This window comes from Schistocerca nitens, chromosome 2 (genome assembly GCF_023898315.1).
Source record: "Schistocerca nitens isolate TAMUIC-IGC-003100 chromosome 2, iqSchNite1.1, whole genome shotgun sequence".
In the NCBI taxonomy this organism is placed as follows: Eukaryota; Metazoa; Arthropoda; class Insecta; order Orthoptera; family Acrididae; genus Schistocerca; species Schistocerca nitens.
In genome coordinates, this window is record NC_064615.1 from 332,005,019 (window position 1) to 332,031,881 (window position 26,863).

The following is a 26,863-nucleotide window of genomic DNA, read 5'->3' on the forward strand; positions in this document are numbered from 1 at the left end:
GAGCTATTCAACGAAACATCATCGATATGGGCTTTCGGAGCCGAACGCCCACTCGTGTGCTTTCCAAACCCGCCGCCGACCACGCCCGCACAGGACAGTTGATCTTCGTAACTGTTGTTTTTCCGACACACGTCCTTCTAGTTCAGTGAATTTTCGTTCTCGTTTATCATATTCACCTTCTCAGAAGCATTTCTCTCCTTTGAAGAAGATAACAGCAAATATGTCTCGCTTTAATGTCACAATTTTTGATAATATTTTTACGCAAATGTAATGTTGAGGGTGTGCTGAAAACTAATATCTCGGAATAGTTTATTCTGCTTTCAATATCGATTGAGGATTACACGTTGTGCTTTTTATTCGGTGGACTTTTGCGCTTCTCTGAAGCAAGCTGCAACCCCTTGCCGCTAGAGGGCTCGGGATTGTAGCGTGTGACAAGGCAGTTTGTGAGAAAGAGCTTGCTGTAATCGAGTTTCTAACTGCAGGAAAACGTCCGTCCGCACGTGGAGAATCGTCTCCTTCAGGATGGCAGTTCCAGGTCACACACATGTACTGCGACATCTCCGACTATCCGAGGCCTTGGGTACAGTGTCCTCGATAATCATCCATACAGTCCCGACTTGGCCGCACCCGATTTTTCATCTGTTTGCAAAACTTAAAGAACAACTTGGTAGTGATGAAGCAATGCAAGCAGAGGTGAGGTTGTGGCTCCGTCAACAAAGTCAGACATTCTGCAGTGAAGGTATCAACAAGAAATTTGCTCGTCGCGACGGTAACCGTGTTGAGAGATAAACATATAGGTAAGAAGTATGATGTGGAATGTTGAAAAAGTCTGTTTTATTTAAAAAATGATAAGGGTTTTGACGTAAAAAATTCGAATGCATTACTTTTCACCACGCCCTCGTATTAAATTATTGTCAAGTATTTTATATTGATCCTAATATTTTAAAACATGGTAACGGAATGCTGGACTGCTACCACCTCATATTAAGGGGGGTCGGACGTCAAACGGGCCGACTTGGAGCAGGAGAGGCACCACAGGACATTTTAATTTCCACTGTCTATACTTTTACAAATAAATTCATAAAACTTTGTCAGCATGACCAGGAAGGATTCATAATTCACACTCATAGCTGTGGAAGTTCTAAAACATAACGAAGTAATTTTTTTACATGTGAAATTTCATCATTTTTTTCACTTACTAATGGCAGCATTTGTTGCTATAGGTACACTTTTCTTCATGCGTAAGAGAGATGGTTCGATGAATTTTGCACAGCATGCAAACCATACTTAAAGGTGTATGAAACTCTAGAATTTTCCAAATCTATTAAACACTGTGGTAAAAATTGATGTAATTAACTACAAAATTTATGTTTTTTCTAAACATGAAGTTTAAAATACAACAGATCATTCGTGTTTTCATAAATTAAATAAATTCTAGAGTTTCATACACCTGTAAGTATGGTGTGTATGCTGTGCAAAATTCATCGAAGAATCTCTTATGAAGAAAAGTGTACCTATAGCAACAAATGCAGCCATTAGTAAGTGAAACAATGATGAAATTTCACATGTAAAAAAAATTATTTCGTTATGTTTTCGAACTTCCACTGCAATGAGTGTGAATCCTGAATCCTTCCTGATGATGCTGACAAAGTTTTATGAATTTATTTGTAAAAGTATAGACACTGGAAATTAAAATGTCCTGTGATGCCTCCCCTGCTCCAAGTTGGCCCGTTTGACCTCCTACCCCCCTTAAAAAAACGACGGGTGGTATAACAGATAATATATGTATGTGTGTGTTGTGTTGCAGAGGATGCCTATAGAGGGCCAGGAGCGGTCGGAGCTGCCGCTGCAGCTATGCACCCGGCCGCCGCCAGGACGTGCGCCACCAGGCCTTCCGCCCCCAGTTCCGCCCCCGCCATTCCCGACGCTTTCTTCGCCGGGCGCGTCCAGCTCTCGCTCCGGAGGCGGCAGCTCCGCTTCCGGTAGCGGAGGCAGCGGCGGCGGTGGGGGCGGCAGCAGTGCAGCCGCCGCCGCCGCGGCCGCCGCCTTCGAAGTGTCTCTGTACCACCGCCACTTGGCGGCGCTGACGGCGGCCGCCGCCCACCACCACCGCGAGTCCTCCGCCTTCGTACCGGTGGTGCCCTCTCGCTTCGTGCACGCCGCCGCCGCTGCAGCTGCCAGCGCCGGCGCGCCCTTCCCGCCCCCGCCGCCCCCGCCGCCCCCCGGAGACCCAGGGTGCAAGCCGGGTGCGAAGCCACCGGCACCGCCCCCGCCGGCCTCCGCCGCCTCCGCTTCCGGCGGCGGCTCGGCGGGCGGCGGCTCCTCCTCCAGCTTCGAGCTGATGGCGCTGATGGCGGACAAGCGCAAGGAGCTGGCGGCGCTGGCCGTGCTGCCGCCCCCGCCCCCGCAGGGCCCGGGCGCGCCGCCCCCAGTGGTGCCGCCGCCGCCCCCCGGGCCCTCCTCGGCCGCCGCCGCGGCAGCCGCCGCCGCCGCCGCCTACGCGGGCGCGGCAGCTTTCGCGTTCCCCGGCTCGGTGTACCACGCAGCCGTCAGCGCCGCCCACCACCTGGACCGGCGGCTGCTGCGCGCGCCCGGTCGAGCCTCGCGGCCCAAGAAGCAGTTCATCTGCCAGTTCTGCAAGCGCCAGTTCACCAAGTCCTACAACCTGCTCATCCACGAGCGCACGCACACCGACGAGCGGCCCTACTCGTGCGACATCTGCGGCAAGGCGTTCCGGAGACAAGACCATCTCAGGGACCACAGGTCAGTTTTCACAGCCCTCCCTTGCTTATTCAGTAGCGTGTGCAAACTATTAGAGGCAAATGGCAATGAAATTGAAGGAGAAAACTTTATTCAAAACTAATCGCCATGAAAGATGCATTTACCCCACTGTCAGACTAAATGGTCAATGCCTTATGGAAAGCCGGCCGGGGTGGCCGAGCGGTTCTAGGCCCTACAGTCTGGAGCCGCGCGACCGCTACGGTCGCAGGTTCGAATCCTGCCTCGGGCATGGATGTGTGGGATGTTCTTAGGTTAGTTAGGTTTAAGTAGTTTTAAATTCTAGTGGACTGATGACCTTAGAAGTTAAGTCCCATAGTGCTTAGAGCCATTTGAACCAACCTTATGGAAAACAGTCGGCCACAAATGTCTTTCTTCAGGTTTCGAAAGACATTGAAATCGCATGGGGAGACCGGGCGTGTATGGGGGATGTGTAGTGGCTTCCCAGCGAAACTTCTGCGCCGTAGTTGAAACAAGTAGCGCCCCAGCTCCGGGAAAGTCATGATGACCTTTTTCATTGACTGCAAGGGTCCGCTGCCTATTGACATTCTGGAACACGGTGCCACAATTAACGTATATGTGGTCACTTTGCAAAATATGAACCGCAGCATCAAGTCCAAACCGCCGGAAATGTTGACAGACGTCATCATTCTGTGGCAGTATAGTGCCGCCTACTTGTTGCCAAGGTTATTTCGACTACCCTGTAGAAGTTTCGCTGGAAAGCCCCTACACATCCTTCTTTTAGTCCTGACACCTCTCGCCGGCCGTGGTGGCCGAGGGGTCCTAGGCGCTTCAGTGCGGGACCGCGCTGCTGCTACGGTCGCAGGTTCGAATCCTGCCTCGGGCATGGATGTGTGTGATGTCCTTAAGTTAGTTAGGTTTAAGTAGTCCCAAGTCTAGGGGACTGATGACCTCAGATGTTAAGTCCCATAGTGCTTAGAGCCATTTTAACCAGTTTGACCCCTCTCCACGCGATTTCTATATTTTTGGAGCCGTGAAGAAAGACATTTATGGCGGTCTATTTGCTTCGGACAAAGAGATGCACGCCTGGGTACAATGATGGTTCCGCAGGCAGCTGCAGACATTTTTTCCATGAAGACATTGACCGTCTTATCTCACAGTGGGATAAATGTATTAACAGTGTAACTTCCCCGGAGAATTTTTTGAAAATAGATGTATTAGTTTAATTTCGCCGGAGAATTTTGAAAAAAAGGGGACATTACTGTAATTTCACCGGAGAATTTTGAAAAAGGGACATTATTAGTGTAATTTCTTTGGAGAATTTTGAAAAGACAGTAATTAAATGTTAATGGGAATAGAACCAAGTGTAACCTCCCCGCAAAAATGAAAAAGCAAATATTTTAAATGTGAATACTCATCGTGCTAAGTGTAACCTCCCCGGAATTATTTTTAAATAATATGAATTGAATGAAAATGCAAATAGAGCCAAATGTTAGCTTCCCACAGTAGTAAAACTCAATGATAATAACAATGTGCAAAAATATTAAGTCCCCACAAAATTAACGTTATGATCAACCTGATAAATTTTATTAGGTCATCTGCTCTGACCTTAGGCCCTGTGCAAATCTGATAAATTGATTCTGGCAGGAAAAGCATAGGAAGTATTGTTTCAATTGTAATGATTATTTTCTTAAAAAATTGCTTTCAGAACAAAATTATTATTGGGGCGATTCTTGAACAAATTAATTACTGTTAAGATACATTACATTATCACATGTGCGCAATGCTGCTTCATTACCTTATTTAAAAAATATACCTTGTCCCGAATCTTGACCAGAGCCCCATGTCGACGCTCGCCGACTCCTCACACACAACTGCGACTGTCTCTCGCGCGCTACTACATGCTCTCGCGACTCGCTACGTACAACAACTTCCTCGCAACTGAAACTACCGACTCCCTACATGCAACTGAACTCTCGCGCGGTCAAGCGCAGACTAGCAACGATAAAAAACTCTCTGGTCAGAGATTCTGTCATGCCTCGCCATCGCTGTTAATGAATACACTGAATACATACGTGTTTCAACAGTTATGACGGATACTTTTCAAGTAATGAATGGTCTACTTTCTGTTTTACCATATATCTCGTTTTCGTGTGGCTCTCACTTAAATAACGCCTTATCATTAACAATCTCCATAGAGTGATAAAATTAGAACTGCTGTTTCTGTCTGCCTGGATTTTTTCTTCTTTTAGACTATATCTGAATATTTTGTGAAGTCACCAGGCTTGCTTTATGTATCTATTTGCTTGGGGTCTGCTGCGGATGTCATTACCGCCGTGTGTTTCTTCCAGGCAATCAGTCTTCTTAGTCTAAATTTGGTTATGCCAGTTATGCATTACAATTTGTTTCAGTAAAAGAGTTCTTCATGTTTTAATATGTGTATCCTATTCATCTCATAGTATGTGCAAGCGTCCCAATGAGGATTGACAGTATAATTGCATCCAAACTACGGAGAACTGAAAGTAAACTGTAGTTTATATCCCAAAACTGGATTATATTGTTCTCTTTACTTCCGGAGAAGAAGGGACTTTTTTTAGGGTGGTGGCTACATTCATGGAACTGCTATAACCGCGTCCGAGCCGGTACTGTATTTTCATGCCAGCGCGTCGCCGTAACACTGTGACGTAAAAAAATACTACTTTTTGCACAACGATTAAAAAATGATGTATACACAATTTAAGAGCTTTTATGGGAGTTGAAAAGAAACGCATCATTTTACGACAAAAATGTCACAGATGCATCGTTTCTCCAGCAGGGGTCAGTGAACGTTTTGAAGCTAGTGATGTTCGGCGGCGGAAACTGGCAAGCACCTTCTGACTTAGCATCAGTCTGCAACAGTAAGTCACCTACACGTACTTAAGCAGAAAACGCTCACACTTCGCGAAGGGAAAATCGCGTTGTGCATGAAGGACGGAAAAACCTTTCCAAAGGCGGCTGAACCTGCCCTTCGGGTCTCCGACCTAGGAAACAATGTCAAACAACTTTATTGTATTAGAAATTCGCTCGTATAAAAAGGCCTTAAGGACATGGTCGTCGTTGGGACATTCAACCCTAATCTTCTTCCTTTCCTTACCAGGATTCTAAAGTGCTTCTTCTGGACTCACCATCACTTCTGCGAACTCTGGAAAGAACGCGTTGCTGCTGAGCTGTATATATAGAGGGGCATGGATAGAAGTGCGCATCTGTGCATCGTGCTATTCAAACGTTGTTGATGTTTACTGATGGTAAAAAAAGATTTTCCATTCCCTACTTCACGCTCTTAGCGGTCTTTTTTTCTTTATTAAGTAGTCTGTGTTCTTCCTCGAGGTTCAAGCTACCTCCATACCAAATTTCATCGAAATCGATCCAGAAGTTTAGTTGTGTAGACATAACAGGCAGAGTTACTCTCGAATTTGATAATGGAAATTTGAAGTATGGATTGAAGGTTGTATAATCATTGAATTGATTGTGTTGAATGTTATTACGTAGCACATATCAAGCAATAAAAGCATTTTTCATGAATATGATAAAGTTCAAAAGTCAAAGCTGAGTAGCTTTTTCAAAGAATATAAATTTTCCCTCGTTCGCGTAGTGTTCTCCTAAGCAGTAAATACCTTGTACTACACACTTTATGAAGTAGAGTACTTTTTCCCTCAGGGTTCAAACTATTTGCATACCAGATTTCCTTGAAATTGTTCTACTCGTGAAAGTGTAACAGAGTTAGGTTAGCATTTGTAATACTAGTATGTATATAACTTTAAATTACGGCTGCTTTATTTCCGTGATTCGATTATGATTGAATAAAGCCTATACGGCACTCAAAGCTACGCTGAAGTTACTGTGAAAACCCCGTGAAAAATTGTTTATTGGGCTAGTTTTGGACATGAGAATACTGGAACACGCAGACACGAGGGTTTCATATAAAACCAAACCACGATATCTTTTTTTTCTGTGATCAGAAAAAAATGGTTCAAATGGCTCTGAGCACTATGGGACTTAACTGCTGAGGTCATCAGTCTCCTAGAATTTAGAACTACTTAAAGCTAACTAACTTAAGGACATCACACACATCCATGCCCGAGGCAGGATTCGAACCTGCGACCGTAGCGGTCACGCGGTTCCAGGCTGTAGCGCCTAGAACCGCTCGGCTACTCCGCCGGCTCTGTGATCAGATTTTGATTACATAATGCCTATATGTTGCCCTGAGGTACTCTCAAGTTATCTGTGAAGACTCCATGAAAATTTGTCTACTAGTTTGCAGATTAACGTGTTCAGACAAAGAGCCAGACAGGGCGGTTTTCGACAAAACAATAAATCACTATTTGTTTTTTACGCGACTCGTTTCTGATTAAATAAAGCCTATACGTTACCCGCAGTTAAGCTCAAGTCACCTGTGAAAATGGCCGAGCGGTTCTAGGCGCTTCAGTCCAGAACTGCGCTGCTGCTGCGGTCGCAGGTTCGAATCCTGCCTCGGGCACGGATGTGTGTGATGTCCTTAGGTTAGTTAGGTTTAAGTAGTTCTAAGTCTAGGAGACTGATGACCTCAGATGTTAAGTCCCATAGTGCTTGGAACCATTTGAACCATTTTTGAACCTGTGAAAATCCCACGAAAATACGTGTAGTAGTTTAGAGATTAGCGTGTTTAAACAGTCCGACAGACAAACACGTGGTTGTACAGTTTTATTATTAGTGAAGATTTATATAAATAAGACAATAATTGCTGAGGCTTTAAAGTTTCATTGTACGAAATGATAAAATGTCAAATTTTAATAGGGCCCTTCGATAGAGTGGCTTTGTTGAGAGAAACCGGAGAAGCGCCAGCGATTTAATAGCCGTGGATGAGGGTTCCGAAATCGCACTGCCTTTCGGGGCGAATATCCATCCATCACGGCCGTAGCGTCCGTTTGATGGTTGCCCCCTAACTGCGCCTAATTGGACAATGGCCCAGATGCCGCGCTGCCCGCGGGCGCATGGCACGCACGGTTCCCGTGGCGGTCCTACCTGTGCAGCCGTGGCGGCGCCTCTCCACTGGTTTTCCGGCCGTAAATCTACGGCAGGTCCATCTTCTGGAGGCTGGCAGTCCGGCGGTTCCCATGCGCGTCCGACGGTTATTACGGGGGAATGCGGGGTAGGCGGTATGAGGACGCCGTAGTGTGGCTGCGGTGAGGCATTCCAGCACGCGTCTGAGACTGTTACGGTGTTCGCCCGCGTGTCGACGTATGCGCTTCAGACCACGGTAGAAACCGCAGACGATGTATCCGAGAGGTGAGGAGGATGTGCTTTCCACGAGCAGAGTAACGTACACTGTCTGCCTGACGTAAGCGTGGTGATTGCCGCAATGCCTGGCGGAGCACAACAAAAAACTGAAGGAGAATAGCGCAGCGGCACACAGAGCTGCACGTCTTCAGTTCACGGGAACTGCACAGTAGCCGACTAGAAGCGTGCCGTCTTGTCCGAAGAGTAGCGATTTTGCCTCTTTTGAGACGATGCAAGGTGTAGGTCAGGGTCGGGCACGGCGTGTCAAACTTCACGCGTGCAGGGTGTGCGGACCGCAGCCCGGCCCGTCTTAGCGTTGTCCAGTCCCTCTCGGAAGTACCCGGTACAGAGCGACATTTCATTTATTACTGACAAGGGAAACTTCTCATCGCACCCGCTCAGATTAAGGGTAAGACGGTCCAGTGGATGGCCTGTCAGAAACTGAACGCAGATCAAGCATGAAAACATTATGAATCACCTTGAAGAAAATGGTTCAAAAGGCTCTGAGCACTATGGGACTTAACATTGGAGGCCATCTGTCCCCTAGAACTTAGAACTACTTAAACCTAACTAACCTAATTCGGTGATTCGGTTGACTTGTCGCCTTGTAGTCAAACGTTTGTGGTTTCCATTCGAAAGCCACTTCCTTTCCGCTGCTAATTGAGTAGTTGTGGAGAACCAACTGCCATTACAAGTCCCTTCCTCAGAAATGGTTCAAATGGCTCTGAGCACTATGGGCCTTAACATCTGAGGTCATCAGTCCCCTAGAACTTGGAACTACTTAAACCTAACTAACTTAAGGACATCAGACACATCCATGCCCGAGGCAGGACTCGAACCTGCGACAATAGCGGTCACGCGGTTACAGACTGAAGCGCCTAGAACCGCTCGGCCCAACTGAAAGTATTATACTGGGTTGAGTCAACTAATATTTTTTGGAGGACAACATTTTCGTCTCTATCTTTTACCTTTACTTAAAAATCAGCGTAAATGTTTATATACCCGTACATACAGGTACTGTACGAGAACTCGTAAATTTGTACAAACACAATCAGAATTCGCGCATTGATAGGATTCAATACCGTTTCTTCCAGTGTTTCACGAAATTGTTATTTTTTAATCAGAGCCATAGCTTATTGTTGCCGCTGGTTCGTAGTTTCTTACGTACCGCGCGAGTCCTATGTCACGTGATTGTTCGAACAAGCTCGATATTGTATGGAACGGTGCGACGTATCGGCAGATCTCGAGCCCGTTCGAATGTGAACGTCGTCTCCGCAGTCCTAGGCATAGGCACATGTAGCTTGGCGTCTTTCCGTTGGAGGAATGCAGGCGTGCAGCCATGAATTGAATAAGACGAAGAATATCTTCAAACAGTGATTTTTTTGGCCCAACCTACGACATAGTAATAAATCATGATTTAACGCCAAATCTGCCAAAGAGCTGAACGGTCACATGATCCTATAGAGCAGGGTTACCCAAACTACGGCTCGCTGGCCGAAACCTGCCCGCGAGGGCCTGCAAACCGGCCCGCGTTATCTGGCCGGACATCCCTGGTTTCCAGCCCGCCAGTATTAAAAGTGGTTCCTATACTGCCAACAATTGAGTTTCGAGGCCTATCGCGACCAATCCACCGCGACATTGGTTCTGCTACTCGCTACAAGACTACATAACTAAACTTATTGTTGCGCCGCTTGAAATAACAATGCGTTGACATACTCTACCTCTGTTACGTCTTGCAGTAATAGTGTTGCTAACAATGATTTTGAGATTTCGTTAACTTTGCAGGGCGCTTTCGTCAAGAATGTGCAGTGACATACTTGTTTGTCGGTGAAATTCGCCAGAATAAAATACCCCAGAATTTCGGTCAGGTACGTCCACCAATCAAAATTATGTAATTAAATAAAAATCGTAGTTCGTTTCGGTGCTAGCTATTCCCACAACCTTAGATTTTGGCTATTTCATCTTCCCTTTAGCCTTACATTACGGTGATCATGGAGTGCTAGGGTGCTTTAAGCGCACTAGGTAGATCTTGGCCCTTATGACTTCGTGGAGGAGTCGATGTGGCCCGCGGACTAAAAAGTTTGGAGACCCCTGCTATAGAGAGCCAAAAGTAGACAGCAACTTCTAATAAAGATTTTGAAGCCAGCAGCGTCGGTTATTATTATGCATACATAAACGAAAAATCAGCAAAATTCTCTGTCTCAGTTACTTCAAGCCAAGAGAAATAGTAGAATGGAGCCCCTCTGGGTTTTACACTGGAAGGATTGGAGGAGTGAGTAGGTCCGGGGGCGTGTGCGGGTTGTACAGCTGGAAAAGTTCTGCCCACGAAATTCTGGTGTCGCGTTCGAATCCCAGTCCAGGTCCGATTTGATCCTGGCAACCTTCGCCGGCCGGTGTGGCCGAGCGCTTCTAGGCCCTTTAGTCTGGAACCGCGCCACCACTACGGTCGCAGGTTCGAATCCTGCCTCGGGCATGGATGTGTGTGCTGTCCTTAGGTTAGTTAGGTTTAAGTAGTTTTAAGTTCTAGGGGACTGATGACCTCAGATGTTAAGTCCCATAGTGCTCAGAGCCATTGGAACCATTTTGCAACCTTCAACGTTCAACACATGCGTTCGGAGCGGAGAGTGCTGTTCTTCCGCTGTTCTCTTGAGGTGAGGCTCGTCGGCTCTGTTCCCGTGACAGCTGCCGGCGTTCCTCGTGAAACACGAGTCTCGCCGCCTCCGCGCCCCTTGCTAACAAGGCGTGATACGAATCTAGGCACCCGTTTTGTCTTCTAGGAATAGACAGCGGCGTGAACGTCGTGCAGCCGGCTGCATTGTTTCACGCTTTCTAGGAATACGGGCAACCACCAGAGGGGAACGGGTAATTCCCATGTAGCAGGCGGAAGTCACACTTACTGCGGCCCCTGCGCTCACGTACCATGTTAGCAGTGTCGAGCGCTCGCCATGTAGCATGGAGCGAAGTTAACAATCAGAGGCAAGGTAGGAATTTCGAGACGAAATGAAAGCATGTTAAATTTCTTTTCCTCTTTAGTCACTCGGTGACCGCTTTCTAACGAACCGAGCAGCGCATTGTAGTGATTAAAACACTCAAGTCACCTTCCATTCCCAACGGCCTTGTCGCCGTGGTAACACCGTTTCCGTCAGATCACCGAAGTTAAGCGCTGTCGGGCTGGGCTAGCACTTGGATGGGTGACCGTCCGGTCTGCCCAGCGCTATTGGCAAGCGGGGTGCACTCAACCCTTGTGAGGCAAACTGAGGAGCTATTTGACTGAGAAGTAGCGGCTCTGATCTCGAAAACTAACAACAGCCGGAAGAGCGGTGTGCTGACCACATGCCCCTCCGTATCCGCATCCAGTGACGACGCCCCTGGGCTGAGAGGAGGACACGGCGGCCGGTCGGTGCCGTTGGGCCTTCCAAGGCCTGTTTGGACGGAGAGGAGTACCTTCCATTAGGAATGTGGGATGCACTCAACGACTGTGATATGCCTTTCAAAATGATGGAGCTCAGCAATAAGTCGTCCTTTCCTTTCAGGCTTTATTAAAGCAAATCTAGATTTCGGCTAGTGCCTTGCCATTCTCGTGCACTATTTCATAGTTTCAATTCATGCTCTAGTATGTCAGTCCGAACAACGGGGGATAAGATACTAGGACATCTATTGAAACTATGAAATAGTCCACTGATAATGCCTAAGCACTAGCCGAAATCTGGATTTGTTTTTAATAAAGCCTTCAAAGGAAACGACGACTTATTGCTGAGGTCCATCATTTTGAAAGACTAACATGCTTGTCAGGCCACCACGATGTATTTTTCTGCGCCGGCCGGGGTGGCTAGCGGTTCTAGGCGCTTCAGTCTGGAACCGTGCGATCGCTACGGTCAAAGGTTCGAATACTGCCTCGGGCATGGATGTGTATGTTGTCCATAGGTTAGTTAGGTTTAAGTTGTTCTAAGTTCTAGGGGACTGATGACCTCAGATGTTACGTCCCATAGTGCTCAGAGCCATTTGAACCATTTGCATTTTTCTGCAGTTTCTCTGAAGCAGTTCACAACACGGCATTACTGTTCCTCTGTTCCTTTAGTAAGATCTAATGCACGTTCATGATGGTTTTACAATGTACACTGACAGATACGGGTATTGTCACACCATCAATCAGGAGTCACATATTAATCTAACTTTGCAGAGTTGTTGATCACGTAACAGGTATTAAATCATTAAACTTCCGTTCCGTTCGATATTGATGTCCATCAACGTCAGTACGTAACGCATACGGTGTGAATACACTCTTGTATTCGTTCTAGCGTGGAAACAAACTACCTCTGAATGACGTCGTGAAGAATTTTTTGCCATGCCTGAAACACGTGCTTCATTGCATGACGACTGCTAGCTGGGGGCTAGTTTCAAAGTACTGTACATGTCGTCCCATCTCATTTCATATATGCTCTGTTTGTCACAAATCAGATCACCGGGCAGGCCAGTCAAGGATCCAGACATCCTTGGAGGCGTTTATTTTATCAACCGAAGTGCGAGGTCTTGCGTTATCCTGCTGTAATATGCCTTTTGGCTCTCGTGTCAGACGGATTTAACAGGGTTTGACATTCTTGACACATAATTTCGACCATTCCACCTCCTTCCAACAACGAAGAAATCAGGCTTTCTGTCATATCCAATACCTCCCCAAACCATTATTCCAGAAGCTGGAGAGGTATTGGTATCGAGAGTCAGTGCTTCCTATGACCTTTCTGGAGGTCGTTTACAGGCAGAACTACACAGAATGCCACTTAAAGTCCTAGTTGACTCAGGTTCCACTCCATGAAAGTATCTGTGGTATGGTATCAATAGCAAACAACGCATGCCAACTGGAAATCTGAACCCGACTGCGAGTAATCTGTTCCCTGCTATTTGTAGTGACACTCTCTGCTTGTGACCTCTGCCAGGATTCCAGCTGTTGCCATCCGTCTGTCAGAGCCAGTCAAACAATCTATCGTTTTCTTCCTTCTGGAAGGACCTGTGACAATTCCCCTAGCCACGCTATTATGCTGATTCCATCACGTCGCAACTCCTTCTGTTATCATTGAATTACAATAAACGATCTGCGCAATCTGTTGGTATGAAACTCTGATGCTCCTTATGCCAAAGGTTCGACCATTCTGAGTCCGAAAAATGGCGATACGCTGCAATTGTGCTTCGTCTGGGGATGCTGTGTTGCGATCTCTAAGTGAAAATTTCCAGTACCGCACTTATTCGCCACGACCAGCAGTCCCTTAGTGATGCAAGTAGACTTGTTTTTTATTTTTTTTTTTACTTAATGGCAATATATCTCTCTCTTGCTAGAACGGCAAACTGAAGGTAAGGAAATAAGTCCAAATTTAATTTAATAAGGCGATGGATGAGATGAAGTTTTAGACGAAGATCGGTGTTTAATGTAACGAATATTCCTGCACTGTCTTATTTCTGTCAGTTAGCTGTGCCTCAAAGAAAGCAGGCATTAGACTATCTAGAGCATTCCAGATATCTCAGTTAGGTGTACGATTGGTGCTGAGAAGGTGTACTGAAGAATGACCACGTAAGAACACAGCTAGATATGCAATCTACAACAGGAAAAACGAAACAGAATTGCAGTGAAATGTTGGACGAATGCAGGAGATAAGGAAACTGAAGCAAACCGTACTCCAATCACCTCAAGGGTATAAGGTGTAAGGTCAGGGAATTCTAATGCGACTTAGAAGCAGAAGAATGAGAAACAGAAAGAACTGATAGAAAGGATGGAATATGTAAAGCAGTGGGGAGTATTGGGGACAAGACCAGTCGTGCAACTGTAGGTTGTTTTACTGAAAGATACCTAAAGATCGTAAAGTGGAGTGAAAAGAGGGTCACTTACGCGACAGTGTCGCATATTTTCTCGCCCAGCGACATTTCCGCTGTTGCCTTTTGACTCATTGGATTAGTGTCAGGCTTCAAATCAGCAAGTCTGGAGTTCAGTCCCCAAGGTGGTCCTAGGAATTTTTCCGGCCACTTGTTCCACATTTGTGTGAAACGTGTAAGGTAGCAGGCGCGGGTAGATTTCTTAAAATCTCTATGTGCATTGTAATTAGTTAAACACTATCTTCATCACCTCTTCATGGCCCTTTCGAGAGCAATACTCAATGATTATGGTATATTCCGATATTCCTCGGTTAATACTGAATCTTGACTCTGGGTCAGTTGGCTTTCGCAGAATGGTTGTGTCTTTCCTCCAGGGCCTGCCAGTTCGGGGTTTCAAAATTTCTGTGACGCTCTGCCAGGGGTCAAGCAAACCTGTGACCATCCGTATGGTTTGCAAACATTGAATATCTCCTGGTCCATGACTGCCACACACTTGACCAGTATTCCAGAATTGGCCGCACGAATGTTTTGTAAGCAATCTCCTTTGTAAAATAATCGTATTTACCCAATATCCTATTAACGAAGCGGAGTCTGCAACCTTCTTTACCTAGGGTACATTCTATGTGATTATTCCACTTCTAATCCCTGAAAATTATTAATACATGTATTTGTACGGGTTGATTCATTCCAGCTATAATTCACTTATATTATAGCCAGAGGATAACACGTTTTCTCTTTTGTGAAATGCGCAATTTTACATTACTGAAGATTTGCAGTCCTGCAGTAATTCGAAATCTTATTAAGATCTGAGTGAATAACTGTGAACCTATTTTCAGGCTATACTTCGATAAGCATAACTGCATCACCTGCAGAAAGTGTGAGACTGCTAATGATATAGAGCAGTGGTCAGAATACATATTCGCCAGCCTCTGTAGCCGAGCGGTTCCAGGCGCTTCAGTCCGGAACCGCGCGCGCGACTGCTACGGTCGCAGGCTCGAATCCTGCCTCGGGCGTGGATGTGTGTGACGTCCTTAGGTTAGATAGGTTTATGTAGTTCTAAGTTCTAGTAGACTGAGGACCTCAGATGTTAAGTCGCATAGTGCTCAGAGTCATTTGAACTATTTTTGAATACATATTCCTGAGACACACCTGACGTTACTTCTACGTGCTTCGACCTCCCTGTCAAGAAATCCAAAGTCCAGTGACAACTTTCCTCTGATGCTTCTTATAATCACACCTTCCTTAATAAGCCGTGACTGTACTGAGTCAAATTTTTTTTTTTTGAAGTCAAGGAAAACTGCATCTACCTAACTGCCTAGATTCATAGGCCTGATGATGTCATGCGAGATAAGCGGCCATGGGGTGTCGCATGACCGATGTTTTCGGCATCCATGCTGACTAGCATGGAGATCATTGTTTTCGAGATACCTCATTACTTTTGAAATCAGAACATGCAGTAAGATTCGGCAATAAATGTATTTGAAAGATATTGGATGTTAGTTTTAAGGATGACTTCTGCTACGGTGCTTGTAGACTCGTGTTTTCTTCGAGCTGCTGGGCACAATTTTCTGTTCGAGGAATCTACTGTAGATTAAGAGAGCTGTTAAATCAGCCGAAAATTTGGTATAGACTCTGGTAGGGATGCTATGGAACCCTGAAGCTTTGTTGAATTTTAGCGGTTTCAGTTGTTACCTCACTAATATTTGTAGCATCCGTATGTGCAGTGGTGTGATAAGCGAACTCTAGCAGTACTTCTGGATTTTCGTTTGCAAAGGAGTATTTGGGAACAGTTACCACCTCCAAGAGGACGATGTCCAGCATAGCACTGCGGGGTCGAAAGCAACCTTCGGGTTAGGACAGCGTTACGTTACGTTACGTTACGTTGCGTTGCGGTAAGGTCCGTGCAGGTGTTTGGCAGTAGGCGAGTGGGTCGCAGGCGGCGGTCCGGTAGGATCCGGCGCTCTGGTGTTCCGGCGCCCGCGCAGCCGGTGGAGGACCTTCCGCAAGGCCAATGCCCTCCGCCGCTGTCAGAGTGAAAGGAAAGGAGCCGAGCGGAGGCGGCACGCCGCGGAGCAGCCGGCTGGCGAGCGCGTTTGTTTCTGCCGCCGCCGCAGCATTTGCCTGTAAATCACGCCGCGGCGAGGATGCGCCGGGGGAGCCGACAGATCGGCTGCAGTGCTTCTGCAGGCGCACGTAAACGCTGCAGTTGATGTCATCCACCCACACCATCTATTACAAACCCTAAATAATAAAATATCGCTAGTTCGTATTTTTTGTTGTACTTCCCAGGTGTTTCATTCCGATCATGTTACACTCTTTGAAAAAACTTAAGTTTTGTCAGTTTCGAGTTGTGGGACTGTGTTGAGGAAAAATGTGAATTTGTGTTCAAATACATAACATGAAATGGAGGGCGGTTGAAAACAGTTTGCCCTTGAAACAACTGAGGGTTTACTTTTTGTCAATTCCTTCTTGTATTCGTTGCTTACTACATCTACATCAACATAGCTACTCCGAAAGCAACCGTAACTCGCTTGGGGGATTGTAACCCGTAGCACTACTAGTAACTATGATAGTAAAGGTTAATTAGGTGAAAATTATATTTGTTTTTCATAGTGTTGGGGCTCAAAGGGACAAGAGCTGTGTGCAGCTATTGGTAGAAGAGACGTGATTCACAGCGACGAAGGTGAACAAGTGCTCATTGGTCTTAAGGTACGCATTTTAGAGCCAATATGTACTGGATACTATATTGAAATGACAAAAGCCATGAGGTAGCGATATGCACTTCTGCAGATGGCGGAAGTATCGCGTACACAAGGTATAAAAGGGTGGTGCATTTGCCGGCCGCTGTGGCCGAGCGGTTCTAGGCGCTTCAGTCCGTTACCGTGTGACCGCTCCGGTCGCAGGTTCGAATCCTGCCTCGGGCATGGATGTGTGTGATGTCCTTAGGTTAGTTAGGTTTAAGTAGTTCTAAGTTCTAGGGGACTTATGACCTCAGATGTTAAGTCCCATAATGCTCAGAGCCATTTGAACCATTTTTGGTGGTGCATTGGCAGAGATATAATTTGAAATGAGGAGTTTCATGTGAAAAGGTTTCCGACGTGATTATGGCCGCATGAAGGGACTTGGACTTTGAACGTGGAATGGTAGTCGGAGCTAGACGCATGGTACATTCCATTGCGGAAATCGTTATGGAATTCAATGTTCCAAGATCAATAGTGTCAACAGACTACCGAGAATACAAAATTTCAGGCATTTCTTCTGACGATGGAGAGCACTGTGGCCGACGGGCTCCACTTAACGACCGTCAGCAGCGGCGTGCGCGTAAATTTGTCAGTGCTGTCAGACAAGCAACACTGCGTCAAATAAATGCAGAAATCAATGCGAGACATACGACTAACGTATCAAAAAATGGTTCAAATGACTCTAAGCACTATGGGGCTTAACATCTGAGGTCATCAGTCCTCTAGATTTAGAACTACTTAAACCTAACTAACCTAAAGACATCACACACATGCATGCCCGAGGCAGGATTCGAACCTGAGACCGTAGCAGCAGCGCGGTTCCGGACTGAAGCGCCTACAACCGCTCGGCCACAGCGGCTGGCGACTAACGTATGCAGTAGGATAGATTTCAATTGCTTCCTTCACTACTGAGTCCCAGAAGGATGAAGTCGAGGCTAAAATTTCGACGTTATCGTACAACATAGAGTAGCCTCGACCTCATCCTTCTGGAAGCAATTGAAATTGGGTTGGCGAAGAATCTGGCAATTTCTGTAATAAAATCACAAAGAAGTCGGGACAGTGCAGCTCGCAGTGATACATCGATATCACCGTGTGGATCGACTGCGCAGCCGTAGATCTATTTCCATGCATATGCCATACGTCTTTGCAGCCGATTAACGTCTGTGGCGCCTTGTGTATGTGTGGCCGCATGCGCAGTGGTGCGGTCCACGGCTTTGAAAGGACGGAACAAGTGCTGGAGCGTCAGTCATCTCGGCTCACTCTGAAGATGGCTGGACGGTATGCAGCCGAAATATAAGAAGAAGAAGAAGTCAAATTTATGCGGCTGCACGCCCGAAATTTTATGGATCAGTATCTGAGCCGCAAAAATATGAAGATACACAGCGTGGCCAGTGTTTACATGGAGCGGACTGGGTCGTCTGGTCCAACTGAACCGATTATTGAGTGGATATGGTTATATTCGGCTACTTGGAAACCATTTGCCGTGATTTATGAACTTCATGTTTTGAAACAATGATGGATTCTTTTGTGGATGACTGTGCATTATGTCAATGGACGACAACTGTTTGCGATTGGTTTGAAGAAAATTCCGGATAGTTCGAGCGAATTGTTCGACCATTCAGATCGCCCGACGTGAATCCGATCGAACATTTATGGGACGTAATCGAGAGGTCAGTTCGCGCACAGTATCCTGCATCGACGACGGTTTCGCAGTTACGGACGGCTATAGAGGCAGCATTGCTCAGTAACTCTGTAGGAGAATTCCAACGACTTGTTGAGTCCACACCACGCTGAGTTGCTGCTCTACGCCAGAAAGAGATCTTACACGATATTAGGAGGTACCACATGACTTTTGTCATTTCAGTGTATGTCACAATGAGTGGTGGTAAGGTCCTCCCTGGAACCTTGCACCTTCAGTAACGTCGTCGTCCCGAAGGCCCCAGGTAAGGTAATGTGTGAAATATTATGGGACTTAACTGCTAGGGTCATCAGTCCCTAAGCTTACACACTACTTAACCTAAATTATCCTAAGGACAAACACACACACCCATGCCTGAGGGAGGACTCGAACCTCCGCCGGGACCAGCCGCACAGTCCAAGACTCCAGCGCCCTTAGACCGCTCAGCTAATCCCGCGCGGCGAAGGTCCCAGATTTTACCACAAAGGGGAAAAATGAGGTAGACGGCAGCAGGCGGAAGGCGCGGTGTGTTTTGTGAGGAGAAGGGGGCCGTGTGCCGCTAGCCGTGTAGCCCGACACCGGCTGTCAGGGAGGCGGCGACGCGCGGGGCAACGACGCGTGCCGCGACACCCGAGCCGCCCCCGCCGCCTCCGCCGCCGCCGCCGCCGCCGCAACACGAGTCCGGCCAGCAGCCGCCAGCCGCTAGCTGCCAGCCACTGCTTCACACGCTACCGCCACTAGTCCTCACCCATCGTGCCGCGTCTCGCGAGACTCCTCCGGCTCACAGCCCTACCGCTGTACTCACGACGCACAACGCCCGACGTACGTAGTATCGGGCTTGTCCCGAGGTAGCGCGGTAGTACCCCTAATGGCCACAACATACCTGACGTGACAAAAGTCATGGGATACCTCCTAACATCGGGCCTTCTTTTGGCCGGCGTAATGCAGCAACTCGACGTGCCACGGAATCAAGTCGTTGGAAGTCCCCTGCAGAAATATTGAGCAACGCTGCTCTATAGCCGTCCGTAACTGCGAAGTTGTAGCCGCTGCAGGATTTTGAGCACCAGCTCCCGATTGTGCCCATGTCGGGCGGTCTGGGTGGGCAGATCATTTGCTCGAACTGTCCAAAATGTTCTTCAAACCAGTCGCGAAAAATTGTGGCCCAGTGACATCAACAACAAAAAAATCCATCGTTGTTTGGGAACATGAAATTAATGGCTGCAGATGGGCTTCAAGCAGCCGAACGTAACCATTTCCAGTCAATGATCGGTTCGGTTGGACCAAAGAACTCTGTCCACTCCATGTAAACACAGTCCACACCATATGGAGCCACCAGCAGCTTGCACAGTGCCTTGATGACAACTTGGGTCCATGGCTTTGTGGGGTCTGCCCACACTCGAATCCTACCATCAGCTCTCACCAGCTGAAATCGGGACTCATCTGACTAGGCCACGGTTTTCCAATCGTCTAGGGTCCAACCGATATGCAGGCTTTGTCAAGCTGTTAGCGCAGGTACTCGCATCGGCTGTCTGCTGACACGGTCTATTAGCGCCAGATTTCGCCCCTCTGTCCTAACAGATACGTTCGTCGTTCGTCGCACAATGATTTCGGTGGTTTTTTCACGCACTGTTGCTTGTCTGTTAGCAAACGCCTCTGCTCTCGGTGGCTAAGTGAAGGCCGTCGGCCACTGCATTGTCCGTGGTTAGAGGTAACGCCTGACATTTGGTATACTCGTCACGCTCTTGACGCTGTGGATGTCTGAATATTCCCGTAACGATTTCCGAGGTGGAATGTCCGATGCGTCTAGCTGGACCAGAGGACCCAATCCATCCCATGTCAACACAGCCCACACCATTACGGAGCCAGTACTAGCTTGTTGGCAACTTGGGACCATTGCCTCATGGGGTTTGCACCACACTCGAACCTTACCATCAACTCCAACAAACTAAATTCCGGACTGACCAGACCACGGTTTTCCAGTCGTCTGGGGTCCAACCGGTATGGTCACGATCCTAGGAAAGGCTGTAGGTGATGTCAGCATAGGCACTCCCAACGCTCGTATGCTGCCATTAACGCGACATTTCGCCACACTGTCCGAACAGATACATTCGTCGTGCGTCCCCTGTTGAATTGTCTGGTTATTTAATGATTTATTGCTTGTCTGTTAGCACTGACAACTCTACGCAAACGCCGCTGATCTCGGTCGTCAAATGAAAGCTGTCGGTTCAAAATGGTTCAAATGGCTCTGAGCACTATGGGACTCAACTGCTGTGGTCATAAGTCCCCTAGAACTTAGAACTACTTAAACCTAACTAACCTAAGGACAGCACACAACACCCAGCCATCACGAGGCAGAGAAAATCCCTGACCCCGCCGGGAATCGAACCCGGGAACCCGGGCGTGGGAAGCGAGAACGCTACCGCACGACCACGAGATGCGGGCAAAAAAAGCTGTCGGCCACTGCGTTGTCCGTAATGAGAGTTAATGCCTGAAATTTGATATTCTCGGCACATTCTTGACGCTGTGGATGGATCTCGGAATACTGAATATTGAATTCCCTAGCGATTTCCATAATGGATTGTCCCAGCGTCTTACTCCAACTACCATCCCGCGTTCAATGTCTGTTAATTCCCATCGTGCTGGCATAATCACATCGGAAAGCTTTTCTCATGAATCAAACGAAAACAAATCACAGTTACGCCATTGCAATGCCCTTTTGTACCTAGTGTACGCAATACTACCACCATTTAAGTATGTGCGCATCGGTATCCCATGACTTTTGTCACCTTAGTGTACACTGCTCTCCAAAACTTAAGGACGGGTTGGATAAAGTAACATATTAACTACTCGGTGGTCCCACAGGTATTCCTGTCGTGCAAAGAAAGTTGGATGTAACACAATCGGGATCAGTGTGACTATAGCGCCAAGTGGGTTTCTCCCCGCATCATGAGGCAGTCGAAGGTAACGGGGAGAGACAGTGTGCGAGAATCAGCGAACAGTTACCGTGCACTGTGGTGGTTCTCTTCATTAGAACGTGGCGCAGAGACATTTGGATGACTTCACACGAGGAACACGACGGGAAACTGGGAGAGGATCGAAGTGTGACGAATGTAGCCGTGCAGTTTCTTCATGATCACAGCATTGCCTCACGTGCATGGCACCATGCGGATCCACAGGCGCTTCTGTCCCAGGGAGACGAGGTCAGCTACAGCAGTAAAATGGCTCCAAGCACTATGGGACTTAACATCTGAGGTCATCAGTCCCCTAGACTTAGAACTACGTAAACCTAACTAACCTGAGGACATCACAGACATCCATGCCCGAGGCAGGATTCGAACCTGCGACCGTAGTAGCAGCGCGGTTCCGGACTGACGGGCCTAAAACCGCCCGGCCACCGCGGCCGGCAGCTACAGTAGTAGATGACCGCTGTATTGTGCAAGAGTCAAGAGGGACGAACAGCAAGCAGCAGGTGCAACCACAATTAAGAGTACTGCAAGGCAGGTAGCACGGGTAATAATTGTAGTGGCAGACTTATGGTTCAATAAATTAAGCAGGTTCAAATGGATGTAGGTTGGAGCAGTTTTGCAGATATGAAGTCTTGCGCAGAACAGACTAGCGTCAAAACAGTCTTTGTACTTGGAGACGAGAGCAACAACAGTTGCAAAATAGTGCCTATAAGCAAGAAAAAGAACACGACAATATATCACTTCATGATACCTGCTGAACTTCTTGAGCACATCACGTCATATAAGTATTTGGGGCTAGTACTACGAAGCGGCATGAAATTAAACGATCATGTAAAATCAGTGTTAGGGAAGACGAGTGGAAGACTTAAATTAGCTGAATGGGTTCTAAGAAAATGCAATGAATCAGTAGAGACAAGACGCTCGTCCGACCAATTGCATCCGGTGATGGATGTCCGTTTCAAGTACGCGTGAAATCAGAAATCGAACGAATTCGAAGATGCGTTGCTAGAGTCGTTGCAGCTCAGCATAGCCCACATGAAAATGTAACAGAAATGCTCGAGGAAGTTAAATGGGAATGATTGAAAAGAGACGGCGTAGTTTTAGTTCTCTCGAAATCAGTGTGGATAAATTTATAGAACCTGTTTTCGAAGAAGACTGTGCGACTATTAGACAGCCAGCATCATATGTCTGACACAGCTATCTTGGGAACTGAAAAATAGACATTAGGCCGCGTTTAGATGCCTATAATGGTGATTTTTCGTCCTTCAATACTGGAATAGAAAGGGAAAGAAAATCTATATTATTGATAGGAAATAGTCTCCGCCATCAACAGTACAGTGGTTAGCAGGATATATTGTAGATATAAATGTAAAACTAAACTCCGCCTTGAAGGCCCAACGGTACCGACCGGCGGCCGTTTCATCCTCAGCCCACAGGCGTCACTGGATGCGGATACGGAGGGGCACGTGGTCAGCACACCGCTGTCCCGGCCGTATGTCAGCTACTTCTCTATCAAGTAGCTCCTCAGTTTGCCTCACGAGGGCTGAGTGCACCCCGCTTGCCAACAGCGCTCGGCAGACCGGATGGTCATCCATCTGGGTGCTAGCCCAACCCGACAGCTCTTAACTTCGGTGATCTGACGGGAACCGGTGTGACCACTGAGGCAAGGCCGTTAGTGGATGTAGATGTAGTCACATCAGAAAATATCTCTAGGATAAATGTGGATCTCGTTGAAGAGCTACAGATTAGGACGACTAATTTTGGCATCAAACTGCCTTCTTCAGCTACCGTGATACTGGTAAGACTGGCTGTTTCACGTAGAAAGCTTGTGTCCGGCGTTGCGCGGGGAGCAATACCCGGGAGGCAGGCTCCGATGACCGCATACACTATGATCCGTCCCATTTGGCATATCGGGTTTGCCGAACGAGCGAGCAGTGGCCATCTATGGATCTAGGAGACTGGCAAAATAACGTAGTGCATCCACTGAGCAATTCAGATTCTGCTGCCTGGCTGTTGCATCCTATGCTTGATCAGGATGTTGATCCTGGAATCTCATGGCTGCATCCGTCGGGGTACGTGAACTAGGAGAAGAGCGCATTTCGGGATAAGTCTCTGCATCATGCACGGACAGTGACAGTCAGTACTGTATTTTGATTAAAATAATTTTGTGCTTGAACAGATATCGGTGGTGGGCAGCGGAGATGCCGGTTCGTTCACGACATACCACATGCTCATGCCAGCGTACACCTCCCGCGTCATGCGTCCTTACTGTTAGTCACCTAGCAAGTCTCCCCTCTTGCGCCTGCAGAACTGGCAATACAACGAGCACGTGGAGCCCGGGAAACACCTGCGATTAACTAACGTCTGGCCTCTACCACTCTGCTCAACGAAACGTCCAAATTATATTAATAGAAGTGTGCTACCGACGTATTGCTCGCCCGGTTAGCCCTGCGGTCTAACGCACTGCTTTCCGGGCGGGAAGGCGTGCCGGTCCCCGGCGCGAATTCGCCCGTCGGATTAGTGTCGAGGTCCAGTGTGCCGGCAGTCTGTGGATGGTTTTTTATGGCGGTTTTCCATCTGCCTCCGCGCATTCGGGCTGGTTCCCCTTATTCCGCCTCAGTTACACTACATCGGCGATTGCTGCGCAAACACTTTCTCCACGTACACGTACACCATCATTACTCCACCACGCAAGCGTTGGGGTTACACTCGACTGGTGTGAGATGTTCACGGGGGGTCCACTGGGGCCGAACCGCACAATAACCCCAGGTTCGGTGTAGGCCGGCGGTGGGGTGTGTGGACTGCAGTGGCCTGTTGTGGCGTTGTGTACCATTGCGGGCTATGACGGGGACGAAGCCTCTCCGTCGTTTCTAGGTCCCCAGTTACATACAGTACAATACAGTACGGCGTATTTGTATTGTTCAGTGGATCCAATATCGTTACGTTTTAGGTTTCAAATTGATATAGTGCTCATCTCTCTGAACAGATGCTGTTGACACTCCAGTCTGAAGTGCGAAATGAAGCAACGATTATCTCGAATGTCTTGCCACGGCTGTTCCTAGTTCTTCTTCTTGGGGTAAAATACCTGTCCACTATTGGTTCTCTCGCGACGTCTACTACAAAACAACCGAAAGAAAAAGTTTATCGCTTACTGCCTTTTCGCTGCGTGTGCAATAAAACTTCAGCATCAGGCGAGACGTTTTACTTTACAACTTCTATGCTACTAATTCTATAGACAACATATTTTGCAGACAGTATGAATGTCCCTGCAAAATTACTTGATTATACGACACATAGTTCAGGATACAGGGGGTCACAAAATTTGAGATGCAAAAACACTACTTTTTCTTAAAATGTAGTCCAAATTACAGCTAGTAACTCACGAACAGCAGTCATTTAAAAAACGCATGACAAAGTATGCTGTTTATAGTGGCCTCTGTAACTAATAAATACATACGTATAAAAGACACACACACACACACACACACTTGCGCAAATACATTGCTAGAGAGTGAGAGAAAAGAAGAGACGGGGATCCCACAAATCATGGGTGACCTAACTGTCCGTGGCCTAAAGGAGATACGAAACACGCTCCTGTCAAATGTGAATCCAATGTCTTAACCGCTGTTCCACGTCGCTCGATAACCGAGAACGATGGAATTTGCTGAATGACATGTCCTGGTATTCTACTGACATGATCTGGAGAAACATTGGACAGCAAAATTAGGTTCTGGTAACACTATTAACTTTCCAGTGTGTAATAGGGCTACTTTCTTTTTCTCCCATTCTCTCCCTCTCTCACTCTGCCTGTCCTTTCCTTACCCCCACTCTTCCTTAAACCTTCCTATTTCTTCTGTCTCTCTAACAATTTAGCTTCCTCTCGCCCTGTTGCTTGATCCCTCTTCTTCCTTTCTTTGTTTGCTTTTGTGTCTCCCTGATCCTTCCTTGTCCCTATTTCAACGACTGTTTATCTCTCTTCCTTTTCCGTCGTCTTTCTCCCTACTTATTTATCACTTCCTTTCTCTCTGTGTTCCTTCCTCTCTCCTTCTTTCCGCATCTTTCTCCCTTTCTTTCTCTATGTCCTTTTCATTCCCACCCCTCTCTTACTCTTTTATATTCCTTCCTCTCTTCATTTGCCCCTTACTCCATCACTTCCTCTCTCTCCTTCACTTTCTCATCCTCTCGCCATGTGATTGCCCAAATCTGGTATGTGTGTGTGTTTACTTATTGATTTCAGAGTACATCTTAAGTAGCATATTTCGTCTTCTTTAATTTGTGGCAAAGAGATGAATCTGATTTTGGTAAATGATCAGCTGAAGCCTTTGACAAGCACAGAAACCTCCTTATAATTAACAAGCAGTTGATGTGATGATACTCTTCCTTAATCTGTTATTCTCCTGGCTCCACACACCGCGATCGGTTTTTAGCCTTGTCAAGTAGCCTCCTCTACAACGTTCTGTCATTGACATCTTCTTCACTTGCTCCAAGTATCTGAGGATCGTTGGCAACATTGTCTCTCCATATTATTTTCGATCTGCCTGAAGGTGTTCGTCCTTCGAGTTTCATCTTTGTCAATTCTCTCAATCTTGGCCCCTTCCCTGTTCTATAAACATGGCTGATCCATTCTAGTCTCCCTGTCTTGGCTTCCGCAACAACATCTGGCTCATTCCAATATAGTGACATTAAATCTTCCTAGACTCCCTGTTTCTTCTTCACCATTCTCCTCCTTCAGAAACTGGTATGACAGAAACTATTCAAAATTACCAGGCACAAACATATTTTTAGTTATTGGCATTGTTGCTTCGTCACAGCAAGAAACAATATTTTTTTCCGACATATACCTGTATCCTACACTGACCACAAGATTTCGGCTTCGTAACATTACGAAAACAAGAACAAATATGAAACTTCCTGGCAGATTAAAACTGTGTACCCGACCGAGACTCGAACTCGGGACCTTTGCCTTTCGCGGGCAAGTGCTCTACCATCTGAGCTACCGAAGCACGACTCACGCCCGGTCCTCAAAGCTTTACTTCTGCCAGTATCTCGTCTCCTACCTTCCAAACTTTACAGAAGCACTCCTGCGAACCTTGCAGAACTAGCACTCCTGAAAGAAAGGATACAGCGGAGACATGGCTTAGCCACAGCCTGGGGGATGTTTCCAGAATGAGATTTTCACTCTGCAGCGGAGTGTGCGCTGATATGAAACTTCCTGGCAGATTAAAACTGTGTGCCCGACCCAGACTCGAACTCGGGACCTTTGCCTTTCGCGGCAAGTGCTCTACCATCTGAGCTACCGAAGCACGACTCACGCCCGGTCCTCACAGATATTTTCAAGTCATTGGCCTCCGACGGCTCGAGTCCACCTCAGCAGCGGCGATGTTTGTGATACGGAAGACGGCCGTTGTCAGTCACCGCAGCGGTGATAATTTGAGATCGTTTCGACATGCAGTGGAGCGTGGCAGTGAAAAGTCGGTGGCCAGAGGCGGACAAGAGGCAGCCGAGGAACCCGATCAGGGCCGGAGGCGGGTGGAGGCGGAGGAGGAGGGGGCAGAAAAAACCAGACCCCCCCCCCCCTTCTC

The 26,863-nt window shown here is 47.3% G+C and overlaps 1 protein-coding gene across 1 annotated transcript in view; it reads left to right on the forward strand.

The window, feature by feature from the left end:
• The window catches only part of LOC126235014 (protein bowel), a gene marked incomplete at its 3' end in the record, with an annotated part of 287,325 nt that overhangs the window by 39,013 nt on the left and 221,449 nt on the right, over window positions 1-26,863 (forward strand). Inside the window, exon 2 of the mRNA XM_049943749.1 lies at window positions 1,808-2,763. Within this exon, the coding sequence (XP_049799706.1) occupies window positions 1,811-2,763 (953 nt within the window). The remainder of the gene's footprint in view (window positions 1-1,807; window positions 2,764-26,863) is intronic.